Source organism: Esox lucius, chromosome 24, assembly GCF_011004845.1.
Source record: "Esox lucius isolate fEsoLuc1 chromosome 24, fEsoLuc1.pri, whole genome shotgun sequence".
In the NCBI taxonomy this organism is placed as follows: Eukaryota; Metazoa; Chordata; class Actinopteri; order Esociformes; family Esocidae; genus Esox; species Esox lucius.
This window is the reverse complement of record NC_047592.1, coordinates 5991217-6017414: the sequence shown is the minus strand read 5'-3', so window position 1 is coordinate 6017414 and position 26198 is coordinate 5991217. Positions and strand designations below refer to the sequence as shown.

The window sequence follows — 26198 nt, the reverse complement described above, 5'->3', positions numbered from 1 at the left end:
TTGTGAGTATGTGTGTGTGTGTTTGTGTGCGTGTGTGAGCACACGTTTCTTTGCGTGTGTGTGTCCCCCAGTCGGGCCAAGTGAACAGCTCTGTGTCTCTCAGTATCTCAGTACTGACAGATCATATCTAGTCACAGGATTGGCCTATGGAGATAGACTGGCTCAGATTTGTACTGTTTGTGTGTGTATGTGTGTGTGTGAGACCATGTCAACACACACACAGACATACAAGTGCTACACACATAGATATCTAGTCGTTGAGAACTATTGCTTGTTACGGTTAAAAATAAGAAATAACTAGGTCAATATGTAGACAGGGCAGTTTCCTGTGGATGTCCTCCAAAACGGAGCGATGCAGCGCGCGCCACCATGTTGTGCTGAGTGCCCCCCACGAGCCATCTGCCTCGCCCAGGTGTGTACATTATTAATTACGCATGGGGATTTCCTGCCCTAAGGAATATTCAGGTAAATAAAGGCCACGCGCATTTAAATGCGACGCTGAACCATAGGCCTCTATTAGATTTCTGGGTTTCACTCAGGGTTCACCAGAGGTGTAGCGTATGTTACCGGCCCGCCACACAGTCACGCCGCTCATTTATTCCGTTGCATTCATCGCGTGATACATCAGACCAGAGTGGCTGCTATATTTCTGAATTTTATGGTACGTGGTAATTTAAATTAATAAACTTGTAAGTAAAATGGGAACCTATGATAGACAAAATTCCACGTGTTTATAGTTTTCAAATTATAATTAATACAATGAAAATGAATTAATTAAAGGAAATTTGCGTTTTTTTATTTCAACTGTAGTTTAAGAATATATGAATGTTCTGCATTTCGCTAAGAGCAGCACTGTAGCCTAATCAATTACGTTTAGAAATCCAATGCACTTAAACTTTCAGCGCGAATGGGGGCTGCAGAAGAGAGGCAGGCTATAGGCTACATTTATCGATAAAATAATTAATTCCAAACAAACTCCTCCTACTCCCGTGAAACGTTCAACCCTTGTCTCCACCATCCACACAATAACTGCGATGTCAAGTAGAGCAAGACTACAGCTTGCCTGAAGACGAGCGAACCGACCGCACTCCGTCAACCCATTAACCGCACGGTCCATAGCAATTTCCATTATCCCGTACTGAATTGTAAGCGGCGAGGACCACTGCAATATCGCCACTGAATGAACCCGGACAGAGTGAGGGGGAAAGAGAACGAGAGAGACAGAGAACGAGAGAGACTAGGAGAAGGAGAACGGGAGACGGGGAGAGAGATACGGGGTTTGGAGCTCTATATCTAGCCAGTGCTGGCAACGGCCGCAAGATGCTGAGAGCCGCTCTGCTCCAACCAGCTGCTTTTACTCCCGTCTCAAAGCGCTGACAGCCAGTGAAGAGAACTCTAAATGGGCGTTTTTACCGTCTGTGTTAATTCTCAAGGATCCACGGTTGGATATTTCGGAAATGAAGCGCATGAAAGATGTGAGCATCGAGAAGTGTTCTTATAGTGTTTAGCCTATCTACTGCCTCCTCAAGTCACTTCAGTGAATGAGTATTTATTTTCATAATAAATACACATTTTTTAAAAAGGATTTACATTTTGACATAGCAGGACTACCCAACTTTTCAGTGTGTTTAGTTGTCTGTTTTGCGGTCTCTGTCTGGGAAACAGAGATCTCAGGATACATCAACTCCGTGGAAAACGGCGACTTGAGATCTTCCCGCGACTGAACAACATTTTACTGCTGTTTCACCCCTATCTCCCTCTGCAAGCATCTCCTTTGGGTGGGATTGCGCCCGATGCTTGCCCATTGTTTGTCTCTTTGTTCCGTCCTGTCATTTGTTTGTTTGTTTCACAGCATGGCACGATGATTCACATGCTTATCCAATAAAATTAATTCAAATTATGCATGTAACAGTGGGGCCTAATGCGTTCTGTTATGCTAAATTCCTATGACTAAATGCAAAAACAAGCATCCCGTACCCTAAGGGTTTTGCCTTTTTGCCAGGACTTGGCAGATCAGATAATCAGTGTTGAAGCCACTAAAAACAAGTCTGCGTGTGCCTCGTTGCAGTTACGCTGGAAAACGCAACCAATGTGGCCCTCGGGAGCGGGGAGCAGGCAGCCCTGTCCGCGGGAGTCGGCGCTCCGCAGGGCGGCAATCAGTGGCAACGTCCTCGCCCTGCCGCCGCACCACGTCCCCACGGGAAGGAGTGTCCGGGTCTTCATCAGCGCCAACCCTGACGGTAAGACACATCTGGCCGGTGAACAAATGTTTCAATCCTGGCATTAAACTTTTCGTCTGTCATAACTCAGTCTGCCGAAAGATGGGATGCGGCGTGTCAAATCGTTTCTGGCCAATTCCATAATGACATGCTGCACCTGTTACACTCAAAATAAGTGCCATTACTGACCTGAAGATTGTTGTAGAATTCCCGTCGCTATTATATAACTCATTTCCAATGTGTCAGACATGTCCACTTTTTGAGGAAACAACGGCATATAGGTCTAAAATTCACTGTCCCCACACACAAGGGACCATACACACGACAGGATAGGAGGGTAACAGGCCCTTCACAACTGCCTTTTAGCTAGGTGCCTGGCTAGCGCGAGGAAGAGTACGAGACTGTCACGCGTAGCCTAATCGTGCCCCAAACCAACAGTCACCGTGGCCTGATTCAATTAAATTAGGACCGTCGGTCCAGGTATAGTTCGTTCATTCGTTTGTTCGTTTACTTTGGACAACGAAATAATGAGCAAACGACTGCTTTTTTCGTTTCTTCGTTTCTTCAGAAAAACCAAAAATTTTTAAGTTAATTTTTTTGTTTCCTGGTTCCTGCTCGAAAGTCAGAAAAAACACCTGATATTTCGATTTTCCCCTGTGGGTGGTGCTAAATCTGGAATGCCTGTCATTGGCTAAATACACAAGATACGCATTAATTGTTTCTCAAATTAAGAGTTTACCTGAGAATCTGCGTGAAGTTGGCACCCCACCCAACGCAAAACGTGGGTGGTCTCAATCGATGGTGCTCTGTTTGGGCTGGTTTGTGCCGTTAACATTTTAGTTTGTCGTTTGTGCTGGTACAGTTTCTGGTATAACCAAATATTCTACTGGATAGCACGTTGGCTTCACCCTCTTTCCACTACAGCTCTGTCATTACGTCAACTGATTTTTTAAGAACGTTGCAAAAACTATATTTTAACCGGCACAAATGGAACACTAACGATTGAGCATATTTTGAGTGAATTTGTAGCATGTTGGAGGGCAGAGTGACCTCGGAATGATCTATAAAATATTCTATAAGACTAATATCTAAAAATGACAGCAGCACAAATGGAGCACAAACGATTAGAGGTATTTCTCCTGCGTAAAATGGTCCCCACACAAAGCAAAACTAGGGCAAATAGGCTTAATGTTTGTGCTGGTTTGTGCCATTACAATTGCGGTGCTGCTTTAATCTTTTAGATATTAAACAGTATTTTAGAGGTCAAATTTACTCTAAATAGGATGAATAGTTGTGCGCCATTTGGGTCTGTAAAACTTTAGTTTTTGCAACTGTCTTTATAATGGATAAAGACAGAGCTATAGCAAAGCTAAAGATGGAACAGACTAGAGCAGAAGCAATTAAACAAATTTTACCTGTGTTTGTTTTGGTGACTGCTTTCTTACTGAGAGGGACAGAGCTATTTTGGAGCATGTTGGGGCGGTGAGTGACGTTATCACCAATAGTTAAATGTCTAATATATTTATATTATACTGAAGCAGCACAAACGAAAAATGTAACCGCACAAACCGGCACAAACCAAACACAAACAAACAAGACTATTTTTGTTGATTTCAGAAAATGTTGGGGGGCTGAGTGACCTCAGAATGACCTATAAAATACTATTTAATATCTATAAAATGATAGCAGCACAAACGAACATTTTAACGGAGCACCATCGATTGAGACTATTTTGCCGAAGTTTTGCGTTGGGTGGGGGGCCAACTTCACGCAGATCCTCGGGTAAACTCTTAAATTGAAAAACAATGAATGACAGGCATTCCAGATTTAGCACCACCCACAGGGGAAAATCGAAATAACAGGTGGTTTTTCTGACTTTCGAGCAGGAACGAGGAAACAAAAAATGTACTTAAGAATTCGTTTTTTGGTTTTTCTGAAGAAACGAAGAAACAAAAAAAGGAGTCGTTTGCTCATTATTTCGTTGTGCAAAGTAAACGAACAAACAAATGAATGAACGATACCTGGACCTAGGAGGATCCACTTGCAGTTAGTGTTATGTTCGGGGAACAGTTTCTAGGCTAACGAATGTCATTTTTATATTAAACGTTCTTGAACGGAATCACGGAGTTACGTTTGTTCCGAAATGGTGGGTGTGGCGAGATGTGTCTCGCAGCAACAAGTGCCCTGTTTTTAGAGCTGAAGCGTTTCAACTGGTCGTTCGGTAGGCTACTGCAACTTTTCCGTTCAATTGGATGTTTCAAAACGTAAAAGCGAACTGAACACATCACTGCTGTATTTGAATATGGCCCTGAGGAGGAGGTTAAAAATAGTCAGTCTAAAACAGGAGTAAACAAGACAAGAAAAGTAGACACAGACAGATAGAGCAGGATGGAGATGGGGGTGAAGGGAAAGATTGAGAGAGTGGTAAAAGGAAAGGTGGAAAAATGGATGAAGATGAAGATGGATGGAGGAATTATGAAGCCTAAACTAAAATCTCTCTTATATACTGGTTTTGGTCCATTAAAATCTAATTGCTAGCAGACCATATTTGCCTCCTATTCTTGGTGCAAACATTAGATTGGAGGGATCATACAATATGTTACTAACTGGAATACCAATAACCCTGGAGATACTTTGGAGTCAGAGGTCAAATGTACGTAAAACATTAAATGTTGTAGATTTGAAAGTTGGAATCTGGAAAGACGCACACCTGACTAATTGTTTCTATAGCTACAACTAATGGCTTCCATCAAATTACAGAATACTAAATATGAAGATTCTTTATTATATAGAATAGTTTGTCATTGAGGAACACATTGTTTCTAAACCAAAGTACATTTCGATTGTAGTGGCGAGAAAGAGACAGCGATTAAAAGAGAGCTTTAGATGTACTGAATAAATATGCCTTTTCCTCCTTCATTTTGACCTCCAGTATCTGTGACTAGCACCAGGGGCGTTGGACTGGGGGGAAAAGGGGTACTAAGTATATAGGGCCCTAATGTGTAGAAGGGCCCTCGAAAATGTTTGAATCTTGAATAAAGTGGGGAGGGGCCCTCAGAGACCGCCTATGTACAGGGCCCAGAATTTTGTGCTACATCCATGACTAGCACCTTACAGTCAACACCTTATTTACTAGAAAGGTTTCCTACATTTTAATAATTTGGCTGACCTGCGTTCAGAGTGACATATAATTAGTGCATTCTTCTCAACATAGCAACGTGGGACAAGCAGACAACCCAGTAATGTTACGTTTTACTCAACAAAGTTACATAAGAAAGTCAGTGCTAGACATCCAGCCTAAAAATGACCCCCTGTTTTATTTCATCCAGCTCTCTGTCGTGCTTACTGCTCATGTCCCAAAAAGCGAATCATTACAAAAAGTGCTTTTGTTGTTGTCTCATAACTATTAAATAATGTTCTTATTTGGATAATCGATATTACCCCTGGCTCACCTGTTTCACCTGCTTCACATTTTCGGCTGACATTTGTTATGCCTTATGACAGCTTACGTAGTCCTCATGACATATGCTACACTTCATCAGGTGTTTTTGTCACACGTTTTGATCCTAGGCGAGGCTAGTTTAACGTAGCCGGCATAAAAATAACCCCAAAGCAGAGTTCCTACATCCGCGTTAGAAGGGGAAACGGAAGCTAGGTCGTTTCAGGGGGGGGTGCGGCGTGTGATCTACATTTACAGTATACGACATAGCTAATGGTCTTCTTGTGCTTTGCCAGAGATAAGTACTGTGTTGTAACAGCTTTACTGTGTTCATGCGGTGTCTGGGACATCCCTCTTCCTTTCTCTTCCTCTTTCTCTCATCAGTTTTGTCGCTGCCTAGCCGAGTTAGCTCAACCAAACATTTTACAAAGGGGATTATCAGTGTTGGCAGAGTGAACACCCGAAATTAATATTATGTTAAAAAATGTATACAGGTTTAATCATACGTATAACATCCAAAAATTAAGGACACTCTTTTGTAAGTGCAGGCTATTCGTTGAATGCTAAAATATGTGTTTTTTATAAAATGTGTCATAACTTTTTTTTGGGATTCCAGGAAAATTAACTTTTTGGTTCCATTTTTATGGCTCTGTGGGAAAGGTTATTTCATGTTATCTAATTCTTTACGTGGAACAAACATAAATAGTTGTCCTATATGGACTGCGGATTAACCCTCTTCTATTTATTTTCTCAGTGTTCTGTTGAAAAGTATCTTGCCAATCACTGTTACAATTTGTGTGCTGTTACCCAAAAGGCACGTCTGGGGTGTAGGAACAATTGGCTATATCAGTCTTTTAAAAGAAAAAAGGGAATAAATCATAGGTGACTATTAAAATGACTCACTATTTAAACTGGGGAATCGATTTTTTTTCTTTTTTCCCCCTTTGGGGAAACCCTTGTTTTGGTTCCAGGTAAACAAACAACTTTACCTGGAACCGATGACCAGAGTGTAGGCTGTGTGGTCATTTAAACATTGAAGCTGAAAGGAGATTGTTGAAAGCCAAGTGAACTTTGCGGTGAATAGAGATGTGCCAGTTCTGCTAATGAATCATCCTGACTTCAGGCTGGGCTTTTAGTTTGGCAACATTTTATCTTGAATGAATGTGTGTGTGTATGTGTGTGTGTGTGTGTGTGTATGATCAACCATGGATACTTTTCCTAATCAGACTTTCATCTTTCCCGGTGATCAACAGGACAGTTACTGTATGGAAAAGAAAAGGCTGGTTTCTTATCTACAGCCATATTTTAGTCTTGGCGTGTGTTTGTGTGAGAGAACGAGCAAGAGAGAGAGAGAGTTTGCTGTGCGAAAGATGTAATTCCATCTTACCATAGACATTGTCTTGAGCCTAAAAGCATGATCTCATTTAAAAACTGGTACGTGTATGCCAGCTTTAACTTTGTCTTTCCTCCAAGATCCTCAATAATTACCTCAATTTTGCTTGGGAATTACTGGTTTCATTTCATTTTTGTTGCAATTTAGCGTGGCACCCTGATTTCACTGGAGACAATATTTTTGTTGAAAGTCTCTTTTTCTAGTCTAGAAGACCTATCCACATCCTTTCATCTCACCGAACTTTCCAGCCATCTTTCTTTCTCTCTCTCTCTCTCTCTTTATAGATGTATACATCCATCCATCTCTGTCACTCCTTATCTACCCATCCTTCTATCTATGGATCCATCTATCTCTCTTTTTTTGTCTCTCGGGTCTGGAGTATATTTTCTCCTCTCCCTCATATCTGGCTATCATCGTCAATCATGTCAGAGCTTTAACTGTGAAATCTTTCAAGCCGTGAGAATGTTACAGCCCAGTCCATTTCAGGATCCAATCTGCTGAGAGAGAGAGAGAGAGAGATGGAGGGATGGAGGGGATTGAGCGTGTCACTGATGGCTCTTATTTAATAGATCTGTTTCTTGGGGAGAAGAGTAGCAATGGAGTCAGTTGAGATCCTGTCTCCCCCTCGCTCTGTCTCTCTCCGCAGTAAAGCGTATTTTTCTCGCTCCCCTTTACCTCCCTCTGGGTGGGAGACTCTTATTTTGGCAGACACTTTTACCCACCTCCCCTGAAGCACTCAGTAGCCTACTACGTGATGCCACAACAACGCACCAGCGAGACATAACCAAGAGACATGTCCCACCCACATAACTAAACAACTGTCACTCAGGGACAGATTGGCTGAGCGTGAGTGTGTGTCATAGATACACGCGCCGTCTGCATGCTGAGCTAGTTCTGTTAGCATGTACCCAGATGCACAAGCGCTTTTCATAACTGCTGTGTTTCCACTGGCGTGTTTTAGGAGAGCCAGTTGGGCAGTTTCTGCAGGACAGCCTTTACGAAAAAACATTACATTTACTCGTCTGCTTAATAATACATGGCTGAAGAAAGACATGCTTCTCTTACCCCTCCACACACACACACACACACACACACACACTGTGATGCCCATGTCAGTAATTGTGGCCTGGTTGTCATATTGCTGTAAGCCAAGCTGAGAGACTTCTCGGAAAACATCCTCAGTTTGTCTGTCTGTATCTCACTGTCTCTCTCTTTCACCCTCTCCCCACCCACCCATCCCTTCTCTCACTCTTTCTTTCTCCATCTCTCTCTCTTTCTCAATCAGTGGATCTCAGAGCCTTTCTGCATGCTAAGTGTATCACGGCCCATTATTGTGTGGAGCCTGGTGATTGCTGCGTGGGTTGTGGGCACCTGAGGAGGCTGAGGCAGAACTGGGCTCTGGAATGGACATTGTGTTGATGAAAGAAGTAGATTGGTTGAACAATGTCTGGGAGTGAGAGAGAGACGTAGAAACTCGCAACAGTCAATCACATTTATTTATAAAGCCCTTTTTACAAAAGCAGTTGTCACAAAGTGCTTTACAGAGACACCCGGCCTTAAACCCCAAGGAGCAAACAACAGTCAGCTGTAACTGCCAGGAAGAGCTTTGGAATTGAAGTGAAGAGATAGTGTGCGCGCGTGTGTGTGTGTGTGCGTGCGCATGTTCGCATGCATGCCATGTCCGTCAAACACACACACACACACGCACACAAAGATACTCTGTGCCTCGTTGACGTCGACACGCCATAGTTCATTATGTGTAAGGAAACTGAGTCGTGGTTCCTCTCATCAGCAACATGCTTTCAGTTCAGCTGGATGTGCTGAGATGAGGCCTTTATAGTGTCCGTATTTGATAACCGTGAGGATGCCGGTGTCATCTAAATGGCCACCCAGCATTCCCGCCTAAAACCGGTCTTGTAGCTTGACACGGTCTGGAGCAGGAGAACATATTTGAATGGGACACATTCATGGTCGATGTGTTCCGCCATCAAACGGACGACTCATCTCCTGGGCATGGTCTGTTTTTAACAGCCAATCAGACCTAGAGGGGGATGGATATATATATATATATAAATAAAGAGAGAGAGAGATGGAGGGAGGGAGGGAGATAACCAGAGAAAGAGTAGAGAGGGGGAGGGTGGAGGGAGAGAGGAGGGGCACTGGATAGAGGGGGAGATAAAGTCAGGGGTAGAGAGACAGAGAGTGAGGATGGAGGAAAGGAGATCGGGGGGGGGGGGGGCTGGTTGGGCCCTGTCCTATCAGATTATTGTAACCCAGGGGCGGGCGGTGGAAAGGAGAGAAAGACATCAAAATAAATGAAAGCGGGACAGAACAATGACCAATGACTAATAAGTCACCCCTCAGAACCAATGTCATGTCATGTAGACCACGTGCAAACCAATCATAGCCTAGCTATGTGGTCATACAGACTTCAAACTCACCACTTAGACCAGAACTATGTCATGTAGACTACATACTCACCACTCAGACCAGAACTATGTCATGTAGACTACATACTCACCACTCGGACCAGAACTATGTCATGTAGACTACATACTCACCACTCAGACCAGAACTATGTCATGTAGACTACATACTCACCACTCAGACCAGAACTATGTCATGTAGACTACATACTCACCACTCAGACCAGAACTATGTCATGTAGACTACATACTCATCACTCGGACCAGAACTCTGTCATGTAGACTACATACTCACCACTCAGACCAGAACTATGTCATGTAGACTACATACTCATCACTCAGACCAGAACTATGTCATGTAGACTATATACTCATCACTCAGACCAGAAATATGTCATGTAGACTACATACTCACCACTCAGACCAGAACTATGTCATGTAGACTACATACTTCCCAGTCTGTCTTTGTCATTCTGAAGAATGACACCATCAGCCGTTTTAGTCTATTCCCAGTTCTCTATCATAGCACACCTATCCATACTAATAAATAATGAATCCCGGCAGATTCAGTTGCGGTCGATGTTGAGGTCTCTAAGTGGTAATGTTGATCCAGTAAGAACATACTTTTTCTTAGTTGAGGATGTAGTCAGACATGTGATGTAACTTTCATCACCTCTTATATCTATGCTTTGCCGTGTCACTAGATGCCATCATGCTAATGACTGTTTTCTCTCCGAAATCCTGTTTCCAGACACAGAAGCGGAGAGGAATGCGCTGAAAGAGCATGTCTACCCCAAACTACGGGACTTCTGCAGGGAGAACTACGGAATTGAGTTCCAGGTGGGTGAAACCTCATTTTGTTCCTCGTGTAGTATAAAAGAAAAACTTGATTTAAAAACATTTATAATTTGTTTTTAACTGACTCTCGGATTGTCCCTACAATGAATGAAGGCACAAAACCAGCGATGTGCCTTGAAAGGTCAGAAGAGCGAGCTGCTCACGGAAATCCCCGGGCAGACAGATGGGCATAGGAGATTAGGAAGGATGTGGAACGCCGGAGCATATTTCTCTGCGACGAGGCTGTGCCCGTGTGTGTGCGTGTTTGTGTCCTTGTGTCTCTCTGCAATGGATGTGTCGGGTACCCATCCTCCCCTGTGGATCCAACCAATCTGGTATCATTTACATTGCAAATGGCCTGGCATGCCCCCCGCACAGAGAGGTATCGAAATATGTTTCTTAAACGGGTCCAGGAGGGCCGCCCTGGAGCGACCGTTGTGGTTTCTTTCCACAATTTCCTGCAGGGAACAAGAAACATAACCCTGAGTGAACATGACCTGCTTTGACCATCGTTTTAGGGCTTTCCCAGGTTAAAAGGTTTATTGGTCTGTTGAGTAATATTTTGGTCATAGTAAAAAACGAGAAACCAGGCAAGCCTAGTTCAGCCGGCCCACAATAGAAATTGTTGCCAGCTCGAGATTCGAACCCGGTTACCCACGTGAAAGGCTGTGTCATTAACCACTACACCACTACACCAAGTTTACCTCCACCACAAATAGTGGCTATGTATTGCGTTTGCCACTGGCCGTTTTAACAGTGTATTAGCCAGTAATAAGCTATATACCGGTATCTACTAACTTGCAGGAATAGTCATAAGAATTGAGCAATTGCTAGCGAGTCTGCCAAATCTATTTCATTTCATGGCATAAGAACGTATTTCTTTCTTTCATGGTGTACTTTCCCCATGGCGTACTTTCATTGGTGAATGACGTTTATACAATAATTATCAATAAAGGCGACAATAACTAACTTTTTCATCAAGTGAAAAGACGAGGGAATCGTACAATCTACAAGAGATAATTAATAAATGTTGTTGCTCTCAATAGATTCAAACTCAGGTCTTCCACATGGGAGGCACTGTCTTTAACCTCTACGCCGCTGCATTACACGTTTCAGCAGTCGTTAGACTCCATTGAGGATTGTGTTAAACTGACTAATGTTTCTTATTAAGTTTACCTCCACCATAGCCTCTATGAACTGTATTGCTTTTGCCACTGGCCGTTTTAACAGCTTATTAGCCAGTAATAAGGTTACTAGTATCTACTAACTTCCTAGGAATAATCATAAGAATTGAGCAATTGCTAGCGAGACTGAAGATGAATGTTTCCATGCCAGAATCTGTCGCAATATAAGCGTATACAGTTTCAGCCAGCAAAGTTATCGTCAATACGGAATAATTCACAATGCGTACTTTGCTTTGCCTGTGAGGAGATAGAAACTCGGGACCTATAGTTTACAAGTCCGCTTCTTAAACCACTACGTTATTTAACAAAGGGTGGTGACTCAGTCAGTCAGTCAGTCAGTCAGTAAGGGACATTCGCTGCTAGCCAGCTCCGCTTATGCGGTCTGGCAAAATGGTGTATATCTGCTTATATGTTTATTTGTTTTAATAATATCAGCTACATACAATGAGCTTGTCAGGTGCTTTAAAAGCACAAGAGGAGCCATATTCTCATTTTACAAATTTTAGGAGCTAGAAATTAAGTTTGCGCACCAATGCTAATCATTGATCATGATGGGCAACTTCCATCTAAATACACTCCTTTTTCTTTTGTCTTTATGGCTTATATGCTTTTACTTTTTTAAGGTCAGTTTGTACTGTTTTAAGTATAAACAATTGTAATTGTTGATTGCCTTCTTTGTATGTACAAAGCAATACATTATTTTATTTTTAAATGAAGGGCAACTTCCTGGTTTGCCCGATTGGCAACTACGGCCGTTTATCAATCTGCGTTTTTGTCTGTACTTGTGTTCTTGTGAACTCGTTTGACGTCATCTTTCATGGTCCAAGTACGGTTCCAATCCAAAGAACCCAAGTTACCAAGAACGCCTAAAATGCCCGGATGTGTACTTCATCCCCCTCTTTTATTGAGGATGCATGGGTTGGTGACTTGTTCAGCGAGAACGCATGTAATATCCCAGAACTCATTGCAAGATGTCAGGAGAGCAGGAAAAACTCCACAACTGTAATACGTTTTAACTTTTCTTATTTAAGGTAAACGGTACCTTTAAATCAGCATCTGAACATTTTTTGTATGAGAAATGGGCATTGTAGTCACTGAATATTTGCTAATTTTATTTTATTTATTTATTCGATCAGCTAGCTAACATTATTCAGTGCAGTGGAGAGGCTAGTTAACATTAGCTAAGTTAAGTAATTACAGTACCTGTAGAAAGGGACAGCTTTTTTAGAATTGCAGTTGATTTTCACTTTCAAAAATCAACAGCAATCAACTGCAAAAATCTACTTGGCAAGAACGTTCTTCTCAGGGACACAAGTACGTTCTTAGCGTACTTGGAATTGATAAACAGCCTACCTGGTGTGCTCTATGGGCAACTTACGATGGGCAACTTACTGTTAAACCTGAAGGTAGCCTTCAGCATGAGCAAACTCTCAAAACCATCTCAAAACCATCTCACGACCCCACACTCTGGAAACCGCTGACCTCGGCTGACAGACAGAGAATCAGACAGATGAAGTGTCTCGGAAAGAGAATATAATGATTTTGACTGCTTGCCAACTGTCGAAGAAATTGCGATAGACCACGAGCCTGAAGGCCAGCACTGACCAATACCATGCGCTTAATCATGCGGTAAAGGTTGCCTAGCTCTGTGATTTGGAAGGATGGTAACAGGAGCTGTTGCAGTGGTCTTCTCACACCAGGGTGTGTCCTGGTGACCAGGGTTACACCTGACGGGTAACGAGTAACACCTGAGGAGAGTTTCACCGAGACGCCGTGGGGTCACGTGGTTCTTACAAAACAACGTTGTCCTACTCCAAACAGCCCGAGTCTCAAGTACCTCAGAAGACACTGACGCTTGTTAGTCCGTAGATTCTCCAGCGGAGAGGTCGTACGTCAACGCAGACACGCACAGAAAACACGCTCACACATGCAGACACACACACACACACACACAGATATGCACACTCTCGTTGCGGGATGTATACACCATAACGAATCCCGATTCTCCTCAGCTCATCATCACTTCACCCCATTCTTCACCCAGAACGTTTTTCTAACAGGGTGCTGAGGGGAAATCCATTAAGATGCCTTCCCCTTCATTGCGTCGCGGTGTTGCGTTCCCCTGCCATCCCTCCGTAGTTAAGGGATAAGCGTGAGAGGTGGGGGTTTAAGACGGGAACTGGGTCTGCGGATGGCTTTAGCGTCGATACGTAAAACTGTGTGATGCGTTTCGTCCGCCACAGTATAGTGAAGCACCCACGTAGCTATTTAGCGTTCTGACTGTGGGAGGAGATGGGGTTTTGGAGATATAGAGAATATTGGAAAGGTGGCACTTTAATAATATTCAAGATATTTATAAGACTTTGGATTAATAATACTGAGGGATTGATAAGACAGTAGTTTAATAACATTAATGATATTGATAAGACTATAATGTAATAATGTTGGATACAAGACTGTACCAAAGAATGAGCAAGGCCTACTATAATCTAATTGGAATTATTATAAATTAACCTCTTAGATAATAATCATAAACTGATTCTATCAAAGCAAATATTATTTACCCGAAAATGACCTATTGCATTATGCAAAGGAATATGGTTTAGATAAGATGGCATGACTTAACAAAGCATTGACAGCCTAGAAATACTGTATACAGACAAGATAAAGCATGACTAGAGGCCTAGTAAAAGAGGATTACACCATCCAACTTTTCCATAGAGAGCAAGGGGATTCACCAGCCAGGACAATGGACATTTAAAATTCTACCAATTTGAAGGTGTGACCTTTTCAAAGCAGAACAGACCACTGCTGACGGTAGCGTCAAATCCATTATTCCTGATTTGAGTGTTTGTCGACTCAGAGTTTTTCAGGACTGAGGAAACCCTAAAAGAGTATTTTGTGTTTTGGAACAACTGGCTCTAGGTAAAAAAAAAGATAATGTGTTACACCTGCACCTAGTGTGCATGACAGATAGGTAGGATTTAGGATACATACACTTTTTAAAATACATACACCTCTGATATCCTTTATTTTAGCCTTGTTAGCCTTGCTAACTTGGAAGTTAATGAGGGCAGCTCATTACAATACTCGTAAATTATTTTGGATGTAAAGGGTACTGAAAAAGTAAGAGCATTATTTTGGTTGTGAAAACAATGGCTGCCGTTGTCTGAACTAATCACATTGGGTCTAGAGGGACACACCCCGCCCACTCCACAGATAGAACTAGAGAATTTTCTATAACGGCTCTCCCGCTACAGCCGTGGAATACGGTTTAACGGCTGTCATTCAAACGTCTCTCCAGCGGTCTAATAATACCGAGCTACCGAGGAAGAGACACAGACAAGAGGTGAAACTCAATTTCAGATATTTCATTTACGATTATTTAGGAACTCTATTATGCCCCGGCTTTTGGAGTCGAGGAAATAGGCTTGTCATTTTGGTTTTGTCAACAAAAAAAAGCCTGAGCGTCTTAATATATTCGTCACTCGATGCTGGGCTTGTCAGAGATGCGTTTTGGTAAGTATTCCTCTTCTTTAAGCCTTGCGAAAGTTTTAATTTAATGAAGAGAAATGCGTCAACAACTTATATTTTTCTCAAACCCGCTAAGCTCCCCGGCTTATTAAGCACACCTGGTTTGTTGTTCTGAAGAGATATTTTGGAATAATTATTTTGCTGCTTATGCATAACACAGGCACCGTTAAATCGTCTAACGGCGTGAAGCAGACGGAGAAGTTGAGAAAAGGTGAGGGTTTTCCTCAGCATCATTAGCATGTCCTAGTTTACCAAGTGATTTACAATTACGTTAAATTAACTCGTGCTCTTCTATGATAGTGGGAGTGGGTGGAACGTTGTGGAGAACAACAATGAAGTTCAGCATCGCTGGCGGAACAGTGAAATATGAGTTGTCACATATATTGGGCACCTTGATCCATTTCTGTCACCCTGTGTCTCACGCTCCTTCCTTCCCTTTCTCATCTCTTGTTATTGCTGGCTATTCACTGTCCAGGTTTGGCTCCCAGGCCACTACACAAATGATGATGAACTTGCAGGAACTTTTTATTAATTCCAAGGCGTTGCCCAAAATGGTGGTTGGGAGGATTCCTGAATCAGGAGGAAATGAGCAGAAATTATGGAATATTCCATCTGGGTTTCTGATGAACCAGGAAATACAATTTTTATGTCCATTTTATAAAAATATCATTTTTGACTATTACAGTGATTCTGTTGTTTTTATTGTTCATGTTATGTTTGGGAGACTTTAGAGTCTATTGAAAGCTTCAGGAATCGTTCAAGCCTCCAAAAGTTAGATAGGTCTCTTTCTGAAAAGAGAAGCAAGGACACACACTCTAACTCAGATATTGATATAGGACTTCATAAGACACGCCAGCGTTTGAAAACTTGGCAATGATTGCTATTATGTCAGACAATTGGTAGTCCAATGGTTGGTTTGAGAAACTAATTTCTCTAAAGATAACATTTGGATTTTTACAGACGTTGGTTGAATCTTGGGTGTCACCAAGTCTCCAAAAATGCAATTACACAACACTTCCATGCCAATAAACAATTTCAACTAATTACTCAAAGCAAACCTCTACTCTCATCAAGATGGGAGAGGTGTTTGCTAAACATCATTGCAACTTTGGAAAAATTACAAATTAGGTGGGTTTGGCATGAGAGGGAACAACATGCAGAAGATAACCTAATTCCTATGGTGAAGTATGGTGGTGAATATGTGATGTAGTGGGGCATTTTTGATTCCAACGACTTAAGAAAAATGTGGGTGGCTTGAGGTTAATCGTTGGTCATTTTTAGACCGTCCAGCTGGATAACGATGCACTCCTCCAGATACACCCAAAAAATTTCTCTCTGACCACAGAATCAAGAATTTGCAATGGCATCCCAGTCACTTGAACTGAACCACATTAGAAACATGTGGGGTGAGCTGAAGAAGAGAGTCCACAAGTGAGGACTAAGGACTGAGAAGGATCTGGAGAAAATCTGCATGGATGAATGGTTCCAGATCCTTTGCAATGTGTTATTCTACCTCATCAAATCTAATTGGAGGAGGGGTCCAATAAATCTGAAGGACACTGTAGTAAAGACCCCATTGCCTTTCCCCAGACCTCTGTAATTTCTTGTTTTTATAAGACCAGTAGCGACGGTTGCTGTCATCTATTAATTATGCAATTACACTCAATGCCCAGACAAGTTAAACCCAACACCAAGATAATTCGCTCCTTTTGCTCTCTTTCTGTCTGATAATAATACATTCCAGCTGTCTTTCCTCCCCTTATTCTGGAAATTAACGTGGACAAGCCAAAATGGCAAGAGTTTACTTCTAATTGCCTCTAAGTGCCATTCAGGACGTTTAGGACCAGTAACATTAGCAGCTGTCTTGGCAGAAATGGCTGATGGGGAGTTGTGTTCATTGTAAAAAAAACGGAAAAAAAAAACAGATGTGTTTCTGCACCAATGTCCCTTACTGATCTCCATACTGTAGGATGGAGTGTATAGGTCTGCAATTAGACATGTTTTTTTCTGTTCACATGAAGCAGGCTTCTTGTTTAGTTCCCAATTAGAGGTAGGAAGGTCTTCCTACACAGAGTAGATGTGTTAATTGTAGCTCACAGCGAATTCTGAAATTCATCACAAGCTTAATTATGCATACCACACTAGTTTTGTGTTGGTAATTCTAAATCAACAGTCTTTAAATATTAACTGTATTTCTGGGTGGCATTTTTTATTTCTGTGTTATTTCCTCAGAGGGATTCTGTTGAATGTTTTTTCCGCTCTTTTCAGGCTGATTTCAAACCCTTTTCTTCCAGGCACGGAGGCCTAATCCTCAAGTCTAATAGTCTAACATTCAATAAAGAAAAAGGCTTCTTTCGCACTTGACCTACAGCAAACAGAAGTCCTCCAAGGGCAACAGAAAGCTGCTTAACCGGAGCTTCCTCTGCCTCTTATATAAGGCACCAGTACTGCCTCCCCTACAGCAGAGGAATAGAGAGAGGGAGAGAAAGGGGGAGAGAAGGAAGGAGAAAAACCCAGAGAGGGAAAGAGAAAGAGGGGGCAGAGGAGATAGATGAGAGGGGAAGGTACCATTGATTTCTTTATATTATATACTTGCTCTGTGTCCTTGGGATCTGAAAGGTACTGTGCAATTACATGCATGTAATCGTTATGGCCCGGAGACGTTCAGTGCATGTCCAGAGGTTTGAGAGAGGAAGGAAAATGGAGAGACAAGTAGAGGGGGAGGGAGGAGAGGAATGGAAACGAGTGATAGGGAGAAGAGGAGGCAGAGAGGTGAAGGAAAGAGAAAGGAGAGAGAAGTGGAGGGAAAGAAAGGAGAGTTCCGGAGATGTGAGAGCCCTTAAAGATTGAAACCAAAAGCCACCACCATGTGGAATATTCTCCGTCTTTACAGGCCTCTGTTTTTCATTCGTCCCCTCCATCCTGATTCCCCCGAAACATCTGTGCCACTTGTCTGACCTTCTGGGGACCATGTCACAGCCCCCCCCCCCGCGTCCTCCCTCTCCATCTATCGGTTTCTTGTGCACCGACCCACACAACTATGTCCTTGGGTTGGAGGGGAAATTAAATTATTGTGGCAGCTTCCCCCCCGCGGCGTTAGGGCGAGAGATGACTAATGTCTTAATTTGAGGTTTAATTACTGGGCCTCGGCCGAATCTCCCGCCCGCCCGCCTGACAGAGGGAATCTCTTAATGCTGGGACACACACGGTGTGTACGGTTGTTCTACCAATGACTCAGGGATGTTACGAGTCCCTCGTGCAGCCGAATGCCAATAAGCGGTCCGTTATTGAGTCGGTGGGCGGGGGGATTACCATAGGAGTTTATTCGTTTACCTGATGCGTCTCGACCGATTGACGCTGTCGCGTTCGTTTGATTGGGCTGTTTATCGGAGGAGGTTTTCAAACGTGGGATTTGCCCTCATAACTGCGCATTGAGTTATGGCCAGTGAAATAATACTGAGCGCAGCTGGTCAGCGTTAGGGATTTGTTGAACAGCGTGCCGGGGTGGCAGCTAGCCTAGCGGTCACTTTTCCACCACTATAAACGACTGCGGCACTCCTGTTTGGCCCTGTGGTCTCTTGACAGATATTGCTTGGGACCAGTCGGAGGTACAGGGTTTGGAGTTGGCAGCAGAATGGGGCGGTTTAACAGATTGCCCCTCTCCCCCAGGTCCACGCGGCTCCGTGCCAGTAAGCCTCGGCCCAGCCACGTCTCCACTGAAACACAGGCCCCCGGCTCCTGCCCGTTCTGCCGCCCCAGCTAATCATCCTGCGGGGTGGGGGGTGGCTCCCCCTGAAAGCTGTCAGTCAAACAGACGGCCCCGCCCACCATCCGTCTTGCGGTGAATTGCCGCAATGTACAATTATTAGGCCTGTCTGTCAGTTCTGCCCGGGCCTCGCTACCTGCGTGCCTTCGTCTCAGGGGGGCCTTCCCCTGGCTCCCTGACAAGCCTATTGAGCGTGAAGGCTAGTGAGAACCGCTGAGTCTTTACGTTGTCTCCCCTCTGTTGCGTGCGGGATGAAATACGCGGTCGGCTGACACCTAACAGCTCACATCCATTTCCCTCTCCGAACCCACGACCTCCGCCTGACATGTCAGTCGTGACAGGATACCCCTGTGTCTTTCCCTCATCGTTTGTAAGTGCGTGCTGTGCCCACACTGCAGGTCGATGAAGGGGAACCTGGGAAATGTGGCACCATTAAGAACCCTGACCCAGGGCCATGGGAGAGTACCATGGGAAATGTAGGCCAACAGAAGGAACCTGGAAATGCCAGGATGCTCCCAGAGGCCGGGTTTCTCCTGCGTCAGCAGCCACTCGGCTTGGCGGCACTCGTTTATGATGCTGCTCTCTTTATTCTCTCCATCCGGGCGAGATTTCCCCCGCGGCGTGTTTTGCGCTCGGAATTGTCCGCACTGGTCGACAGTGATTTTGACAAATGTCAGAGGATCTCCCAACCGACACACACACACACACATATTCATACAGGTATACACACACTCATACACACACATTCATACAGGTATACACACTCAACACACACACGCACAGGAACGTAGAATTACACAGTCCAGTGTTTCGGATGAATTCTGTCATTCCATAATCAGCCTGTCCATGTTGCCCCCGGCAACACAGTGGAATGACATACCTGGTCCTTAGAACAAAAAACAAACATATACAATTTGCTGTTTAAAATGTGAAATAGGTGCGCTTGAAGTTCCCACGTTTCACATTAATTACATTTTGAGTTTGATCAGAACGTGGGTGCTGTTTTGTTTGCAGGCATTATGTGTCCGTTGTTGTTATGGGCAATAATGCAGAATTTACCTAACTTTTTAAGATTTGATTCCTCAACTGGAGCAATGACAGTCTGCCTGACAGCGATTACAGTCTGTCTGACAGCGATGACAGTATTTCTTTAGATTGATTTGTCAAAAATCTTGTTTGAAAAGTTGAGGAAAATAAAGCCCTTGTGTTACCTTAAGGCTGGGCACCAACCATACATCTCAACCAGAGCTCTTCCGTCTGCAGCCTCTGGTTTCTATCAAGACATGTGGTGACAAAACTCCATTGGTTTTGATTGATGTCGGCTTTCATTTTGTACATTCTTAAATTTCATATTTCTGTGCATGTTTCTTTATTGCCTTTATTGCCATGTGTTATATGTAATAGTTTAAGGTTAAATAGATGGTCCATAACAATTATCACTCTTATTATTATGACAGAGATATGAATACTAGCCAAACAGAATGGCTGAGGTTAAGTGTAGAGGATGGAGATTTTGGCCATTCTGAACAGGGACGTGCATTCAAGGCAAAGATGTGTTGACTGTCAGTTGTCATGTGTTTCTACGTGGTGGTCCTGTACTGGGGTGTTGACTGTTGGTTGTGTGTCTTTAGGTGGTGGTCCTATTCTGGGGTTTTAACTGTTGGTTGTGTGTCTCTAGGTAGTGGACCTGTACTGGGGTGTTGACTGTTGGTTGTGTGTCTTTAGGTGTTGGTCCTATTCTGGGGTACTGACTGTTGGTTGTGTGACTTTAGGTGGTGGTCCTATATTGGGGTGTTGATTGTGTGTCTCTATGTGGAGGACCTGTACTGGGGTGTTGACTGTTGGTTGTGTGTCTCTAGGTGGTGGACCTGTACTGGAGTGTTGACTGTTGGTTGTGTGTCTCTAGGTGGTGGTCCTGTACTGGGGTGTTGACTGTTGGTTGTGTGTCTTTAGGTGGTGGTCCTATTCTGGGGTTTTAACTGTTGGTTGTGTGTCTCTAGGTAGTGGACCTGTACTGGGGTGTTGACTGTTGGTTGTGTGTCTTTAGGTGTTGGTCCTATTCTGGGGTACTGACTGTTGGTTGTGTGACTTTAGGTGGTGGTCCTATATTGGGGTGTTGATTGTGTGTCTCTATGTGGAGGACCTGTACTGGAGTGTTGACTGTTGGTTGTGTGTCTCTAGGTGGTGGACCTGTACTGGAGTGTTGACTGTTGGTTGTGTGTCTCTGTAGGTGGTGGACCTGTACTGGAGTGTTGACTGTTGGTTGTGTCTCTGTAGGTGGTGGACCTGTACTGGGGTGTTGACTGTTGATTGTGTGTCTCTAGGTGGTGGAGCTGTACTGGAGTGTTGACTGTTGGTTGTGTGTCTCTAGGTGGTGGACCTGTACTGGAGTGTTGACTGTTGGTTGTGTCTTTCTAGGTGGTGGACCTGTACTGGGGTGTTGACTGTTGGTTGTGTGTCTCTAGGTGGTGGACCTGTACTGGAGTGTTGACTGTTGGTTGTGTCTTTCTAGGTGGTGGACCTGTACTGGGGTGTTGACTGTTGGTTGTGTCTTTCTAGGTGGTGGACCTGTACTGGAGTGTTGACTGTTGGTTGTGTGTCTCTAGGTGGTGGACCTGTACTGGGGTGTTGACTGTTGGTTGTGTGTCTCTAGGTGGTGGACCTGTACTGGAGTGTTGACTGTTGGTTGTGTGTCTCTAGGTGGTGGACCTGTACTGGAGTGTTGACTGTTGGTTGTGTGTCTCTAGGTGGTGGACCTGTACTGGGGTGTTGACTGTTGGTTGTGTCTTTCTAGGTGGTGGACCTGTACTGGAGTGTTGACTGTTGGTTGTGTCTTTCTAGGTGGTGGACCTGTACTGGGGTGTGGACCCGGAGGAGTGGGACAGCCCAGACCTGCAGCGCCTCAGGATGAAGCTACTAGAGGACTGCCTCCAGACCTCCGCCGGGCCTTGTTTTGTTGTGGGTATATGACACGCTGATGAGCCTTCATAAGCACACACCCTGCTCATATGTTTATCTGACCATGTTGTGTTTGTCCTCTATCTATCTTTGTATCTATCTATATCTATATATCTGTCTTATCTATCAATCTATATATCTATATAGCTATATACCTACCTATCTATTATCTATCTATTTGTATATACAGCTCCGGAAAAAAAGTTGAAAAGGAAGGCTTTCAGTGAGGAACAGAAGCGTTCAATTTGCAGGAGTCTCTTAATTTTAACCTTTCTGTTCCTCACTCAAAACCTTCCTTTTCAACTTATCTGGAAAGGAAAGAAAAAGGTGCAGTGGTTTCTTCATTTTCTCCGGAGCTGTTTATATAAGCACACACACACACACATATATACATAGATAAATATACTTGTAAATTGATTAACAAATTGATAAATTGATAGATATTTATAGTATATAAGATCATGTATATTATTTTGTTCATGTACTTATCCATGTATTTATCATCATCTAAATACCTCCATCCATCCAGTTGTCTACTCTTCCATACATCCATCTGTCCATCCAACACCACATTCATCCTTCCATAATTCTCCACACATCCATCTGTCCATCCAACACCACATTCATCCATCCATAACTCTCCACACATCCATCTGTCCATCCAACACCACATTCATCCATCCATAACTCTCCATACATCCACACATCCATCTGTCCACCCAACACCACATTCATCCATCCATAACTCTCCACACATCCATCTGTCCATCCAACACCACATTCATCCATCCATAACTCTCCACACATCCATCTGTCCATCCAACACCACATTCATCCATCCATAACTCTCCACACATCCATCTGTCCATCCAACACCACATTCATCCATCCAGAACTCTCCACACATCCATCTGTCCATCCAACACCACATTCATCCATCCAGAACTCTCCACACATCCACACATCCATCTGTCCATCCAATACCACATTCATCCATCCATAACTCTCCACACATCCACACATGCATCTGCTTATTTAACGCTCTGTGCACTTCGTTGTCTACTAACAGGGTCAACAGCTGTTTGGTTTGGGACCTGTTGTTGTTGTTGGTAGATGAGTACAGTCAGGGACCCAGGTTATGTGGGTAATCACTCCTTAAGGTCACAGTTGTTTAGAGGGCCCTCATGTCATAATGAATAAAACAAAGTCATTTTGATGGAGGGGTTGAGATTGAAAGTGGGGTTGGAGATTAGAGAAAGGGTTGGCCATCAGAGCTTGTTCTGTCTTCTCTGTTCTCTTCTATTTTAATTTACATATCTTATTACATAGATCTCTCCAGCCACTCTGTGTCCCCTTTTCCATCTTCATCTATCTCTTTCTGCAATTATCTCTCATTTTCTCTCTCTCTCCATCTCTCTCTGTAATTTTCACCTCCATTTCCATCTCTCCATCTCGTTATCTGTCTCATTCTCTCTCTCTCTCTCTTTTCTTGCTTTGCCCTTCTCTCCCTTCTTTACCTCCATCTCCCCCTCCATCTCTATCCCCTTCCTTTCCCTGTCCGTCTCTCCCCCATCACTGCCTCCCCCTCCCTTGCCATCCATCATGCCCCCCCCCCCCACTCAGGCTGTAATAGCGGCTGAGGTAGCGGGGTTGAGATGAGTCAGACATGAAAAGCTCAGTGGGACTCTTGGCATGTATTATTATCAGCCCAGGAGGATTCATTTAACCGCCTTAACCCCCTTGGTTGACCCTGGCAAATACCAGACACACACTCACTTGTGAATACACGCCGATGCTTGCTCACACACACACACACACACACACTGCCACGGTGTCTCCATGCGGGCCCGATAAAAGTTGCGTGGGTGGAAGGGAATGGAAGGAATATAGAGAAGCCCCTGTATGTTCGGGAGATAAGGGTTTAATCAAGGGACGGAGCAGATATTCACACACACACACACACACACACTTCTGACAGCTGTCCCTGTGAATGGACTACGGTACTCATCCCCTCTAATAGTGAACATGAAGGTAATTTCTTAGCTCCTGATTTTGTTTATCATGTTGAGCACAGTGTTGGAGGCTTGTCTCTTCAGCTCCAATCAGCAGTGTGTACACACACAGACATACACACAGACACACACACGGGCACACGCCCCGGACACACGTGCGCGCGCGCACACTCACGTTTGAATTGTGAACCCAGCACCCACTCACAACCTCCTTCTCTGCCAGTGACGTTCTGGTTCTGCGTTCCGACCGTCCTCCGGTTGGCTGTGCCAGTTCAGATCAGTGGATCCACTCAGAGGACCGCCTGGCTCCCGTCTCCCACGGAGAGCCAGCAACGGGGAGGAGCATTAGTCGGAGCGTCTTGACAGCCGTCGTCTCTTGGCCCTCGTGATAATTCTGCCAGGAGTCACATTCTCCCTCCTCTGAAGTGACTCACTGACACGGTTTCTGTGTTGAAGGCGAGGGGCCAGACGGAGGGCCTGACAGTTCTGGGTTGTGTTCATTGACTCGCTCGTCTCCTGAGATCGGACAGTTCTGGGTGGTTCTTTTGGTTTCACTTTGTTTCTGGCTGGCGACCCGCCGAAGAACTTTAATAGAACCGCGGTGGTGAGATACATCACCACCATACGTTATAATATAGGACATATACACACACACGCACACACACTCACACACACATATAATCACATTTTACCGTCTGAAACTAGACCAGACCCCATTTCCTAGCTCTGTGACGGACGCTGCACCCCCCAACCCCCTTGTCTTGTCCTCCCCGCCGCTGCGCTCCTCGGCTGGGCCGTGCCCCCCCCCCCCCAGTTCCCCCGTGGCGTCGCACATCCCCATAGGTGCCCTCAGACTGCTTCTGGTGGAAGTCAGCAGTGGTGGAAGTCACTTCAAAGCCTCTTCCAGGGGAGTGGGGCTCCACGGGAGAATCCCAGCTGACACAACTGTGATTGGGCCCAGGGCAAACAAACGCTTGAGAGGAAAGGGGAGGCGTGTGTTAGAGGCACGAGTTTCCAACGTTGCCGAGGAACAGATAAAACAAGAGACAGGCAAAGGGAGAGAGAGATGGGGAGAGAAATGAGAGGGAGTGAGACAGAGGGAGTAAGAGAGAGAGAGAGAGAAGTTTATATGAGGTTCAGGGATGTCTACATAGTGGAGGGTTTTAAACCAGTTTATATCAGGTTTGGTGGTGTATACATAGTGGAGGGGTTTAAACCAGTTTATATCAGATTCGGGGTGTCTACATAGTGGAGGGGTTTAAACCAGTTTATATCAGGTTTGGTGGTGTATACATAGTGGAGGGTTTTAAACCAGTTTATATCAGATTCAGGGGTGTCTACATAGTGGAGGGTTTTAAACCAGTTTATATCAGATTCAGGGGTGTCTACATAGTGGAGGGTTTTAAACCAGTTTATATCAGATTCGGGGTGTCTACATAGTGGAGGGGTTTAAACCAGTTTATATCAGGTTCGATGGTGTCTACATAGTGGAGGGGTTTAAACCAGTTTATATCAGGTTCGATGGTGTCTACATAGTGGAGGGGTTTAAACCAGTTTATATCAGATTCGGGGTGTCTACATAGTGGAGGGGTTTAAACCAGTTTATATCAGGTTCGATGGTGTCTACATAGTGGAGCGGTTTAAACCAGTTTATATCAGGTTCGATGGTGTATACATAGTGGAGGGGTTTAAACCAGTTTATATCAGATTCGGGGTGTCTACATAGTGGAGGGGTTTAAACCAGTTTATATCAGGTTTGGTGGTGTATACATAGTGGAGGGTTTTAAACCAGTTTATATCAGATTCAGGGGTGTCTACATAGTGGAGGGTTTTAAACCAGTTTATATCAGATTCAGGGGTGTCTACATAGTGGAGGGTTTTAAACCAGTTTATATCAGATTCGGGGTGTCTACATAGTGGAGGGGTTTAAACCAGTTTATATCAGGTTCGATGGTGTCTACATAGTGGAGGGGTTTAAACCAGTTTATATCAGGTTCAGCACTGACTACATAGTGCAGGGGTTTTAACCAGTTTTTATCAGGTTCAGGGATGTCTACATAGTGAAGGGGTTTTAACCAGTTTTTATCAGGTTCAGGGATGTCTACATAGTGAAGGGGTTTTAACCAGTTTTTATCAGGTTCGGTGGTGACTACATAATGGAGGGGTTTAAACCAGTTTATATCAGGTTCAGCACTGACTACATAGTGGAGGGGTTTAAACCAGTTTATATCAGGTTCAGCACTGACTACATAGTGGAGGGGTTTAAACCAGTTTATATCAGGTTCAGCACTGACTACATAGTGGAGGGGTTTAAACCAGTTTATATCAGGTTCAGCACTGACTACATAGTGGAGGGGTTTAAACCAGTTTATATCAGGTTCAGCACTGACTACATAGTGGAGGGGTTTAAACCAGTTTATATCAGGTTCG

General features: G+C 44.0%; 1 protein-coding gene across 4 annotated transcripts in view; it reads left to right on the top strand.

The window, feature by feature from the left end:
• The first annotated feature begins 915 nt into the window (after positions 1-915).
• Positions 916-26198, top strand: part of LOC105020743 (NACHT and WD repeat domain-containing protein 2) — a 46100-nt gene continuing 20817 nt past the window's right edge. The window contains exons 1-4 of one of the 4 annotated variants that reach the window (XM_029118015.2): positions 916-1475; positions 2069-2240; positions 10229-10317; positions 21640-21756. In XM_029118015.2, coding sequence (XP_028973848.1) covers positions 1458-1475; positions 2069-2240; positions 10229-10317; positions 21640-21756 — 396 coding nt within the window. In that variant the 5' untranslated portion in view covers positions 916-1457. Of the gene's footprint in view, positions 2241-10228; positions 10318-15225; positions 15244-21639; positions 21757-26198 lie in introns of those variants that run through there. The other 3 variants (XM_029118016.2, XM_029118014.2, XM_029118017.2) reach the window with 3 other exon arrangements.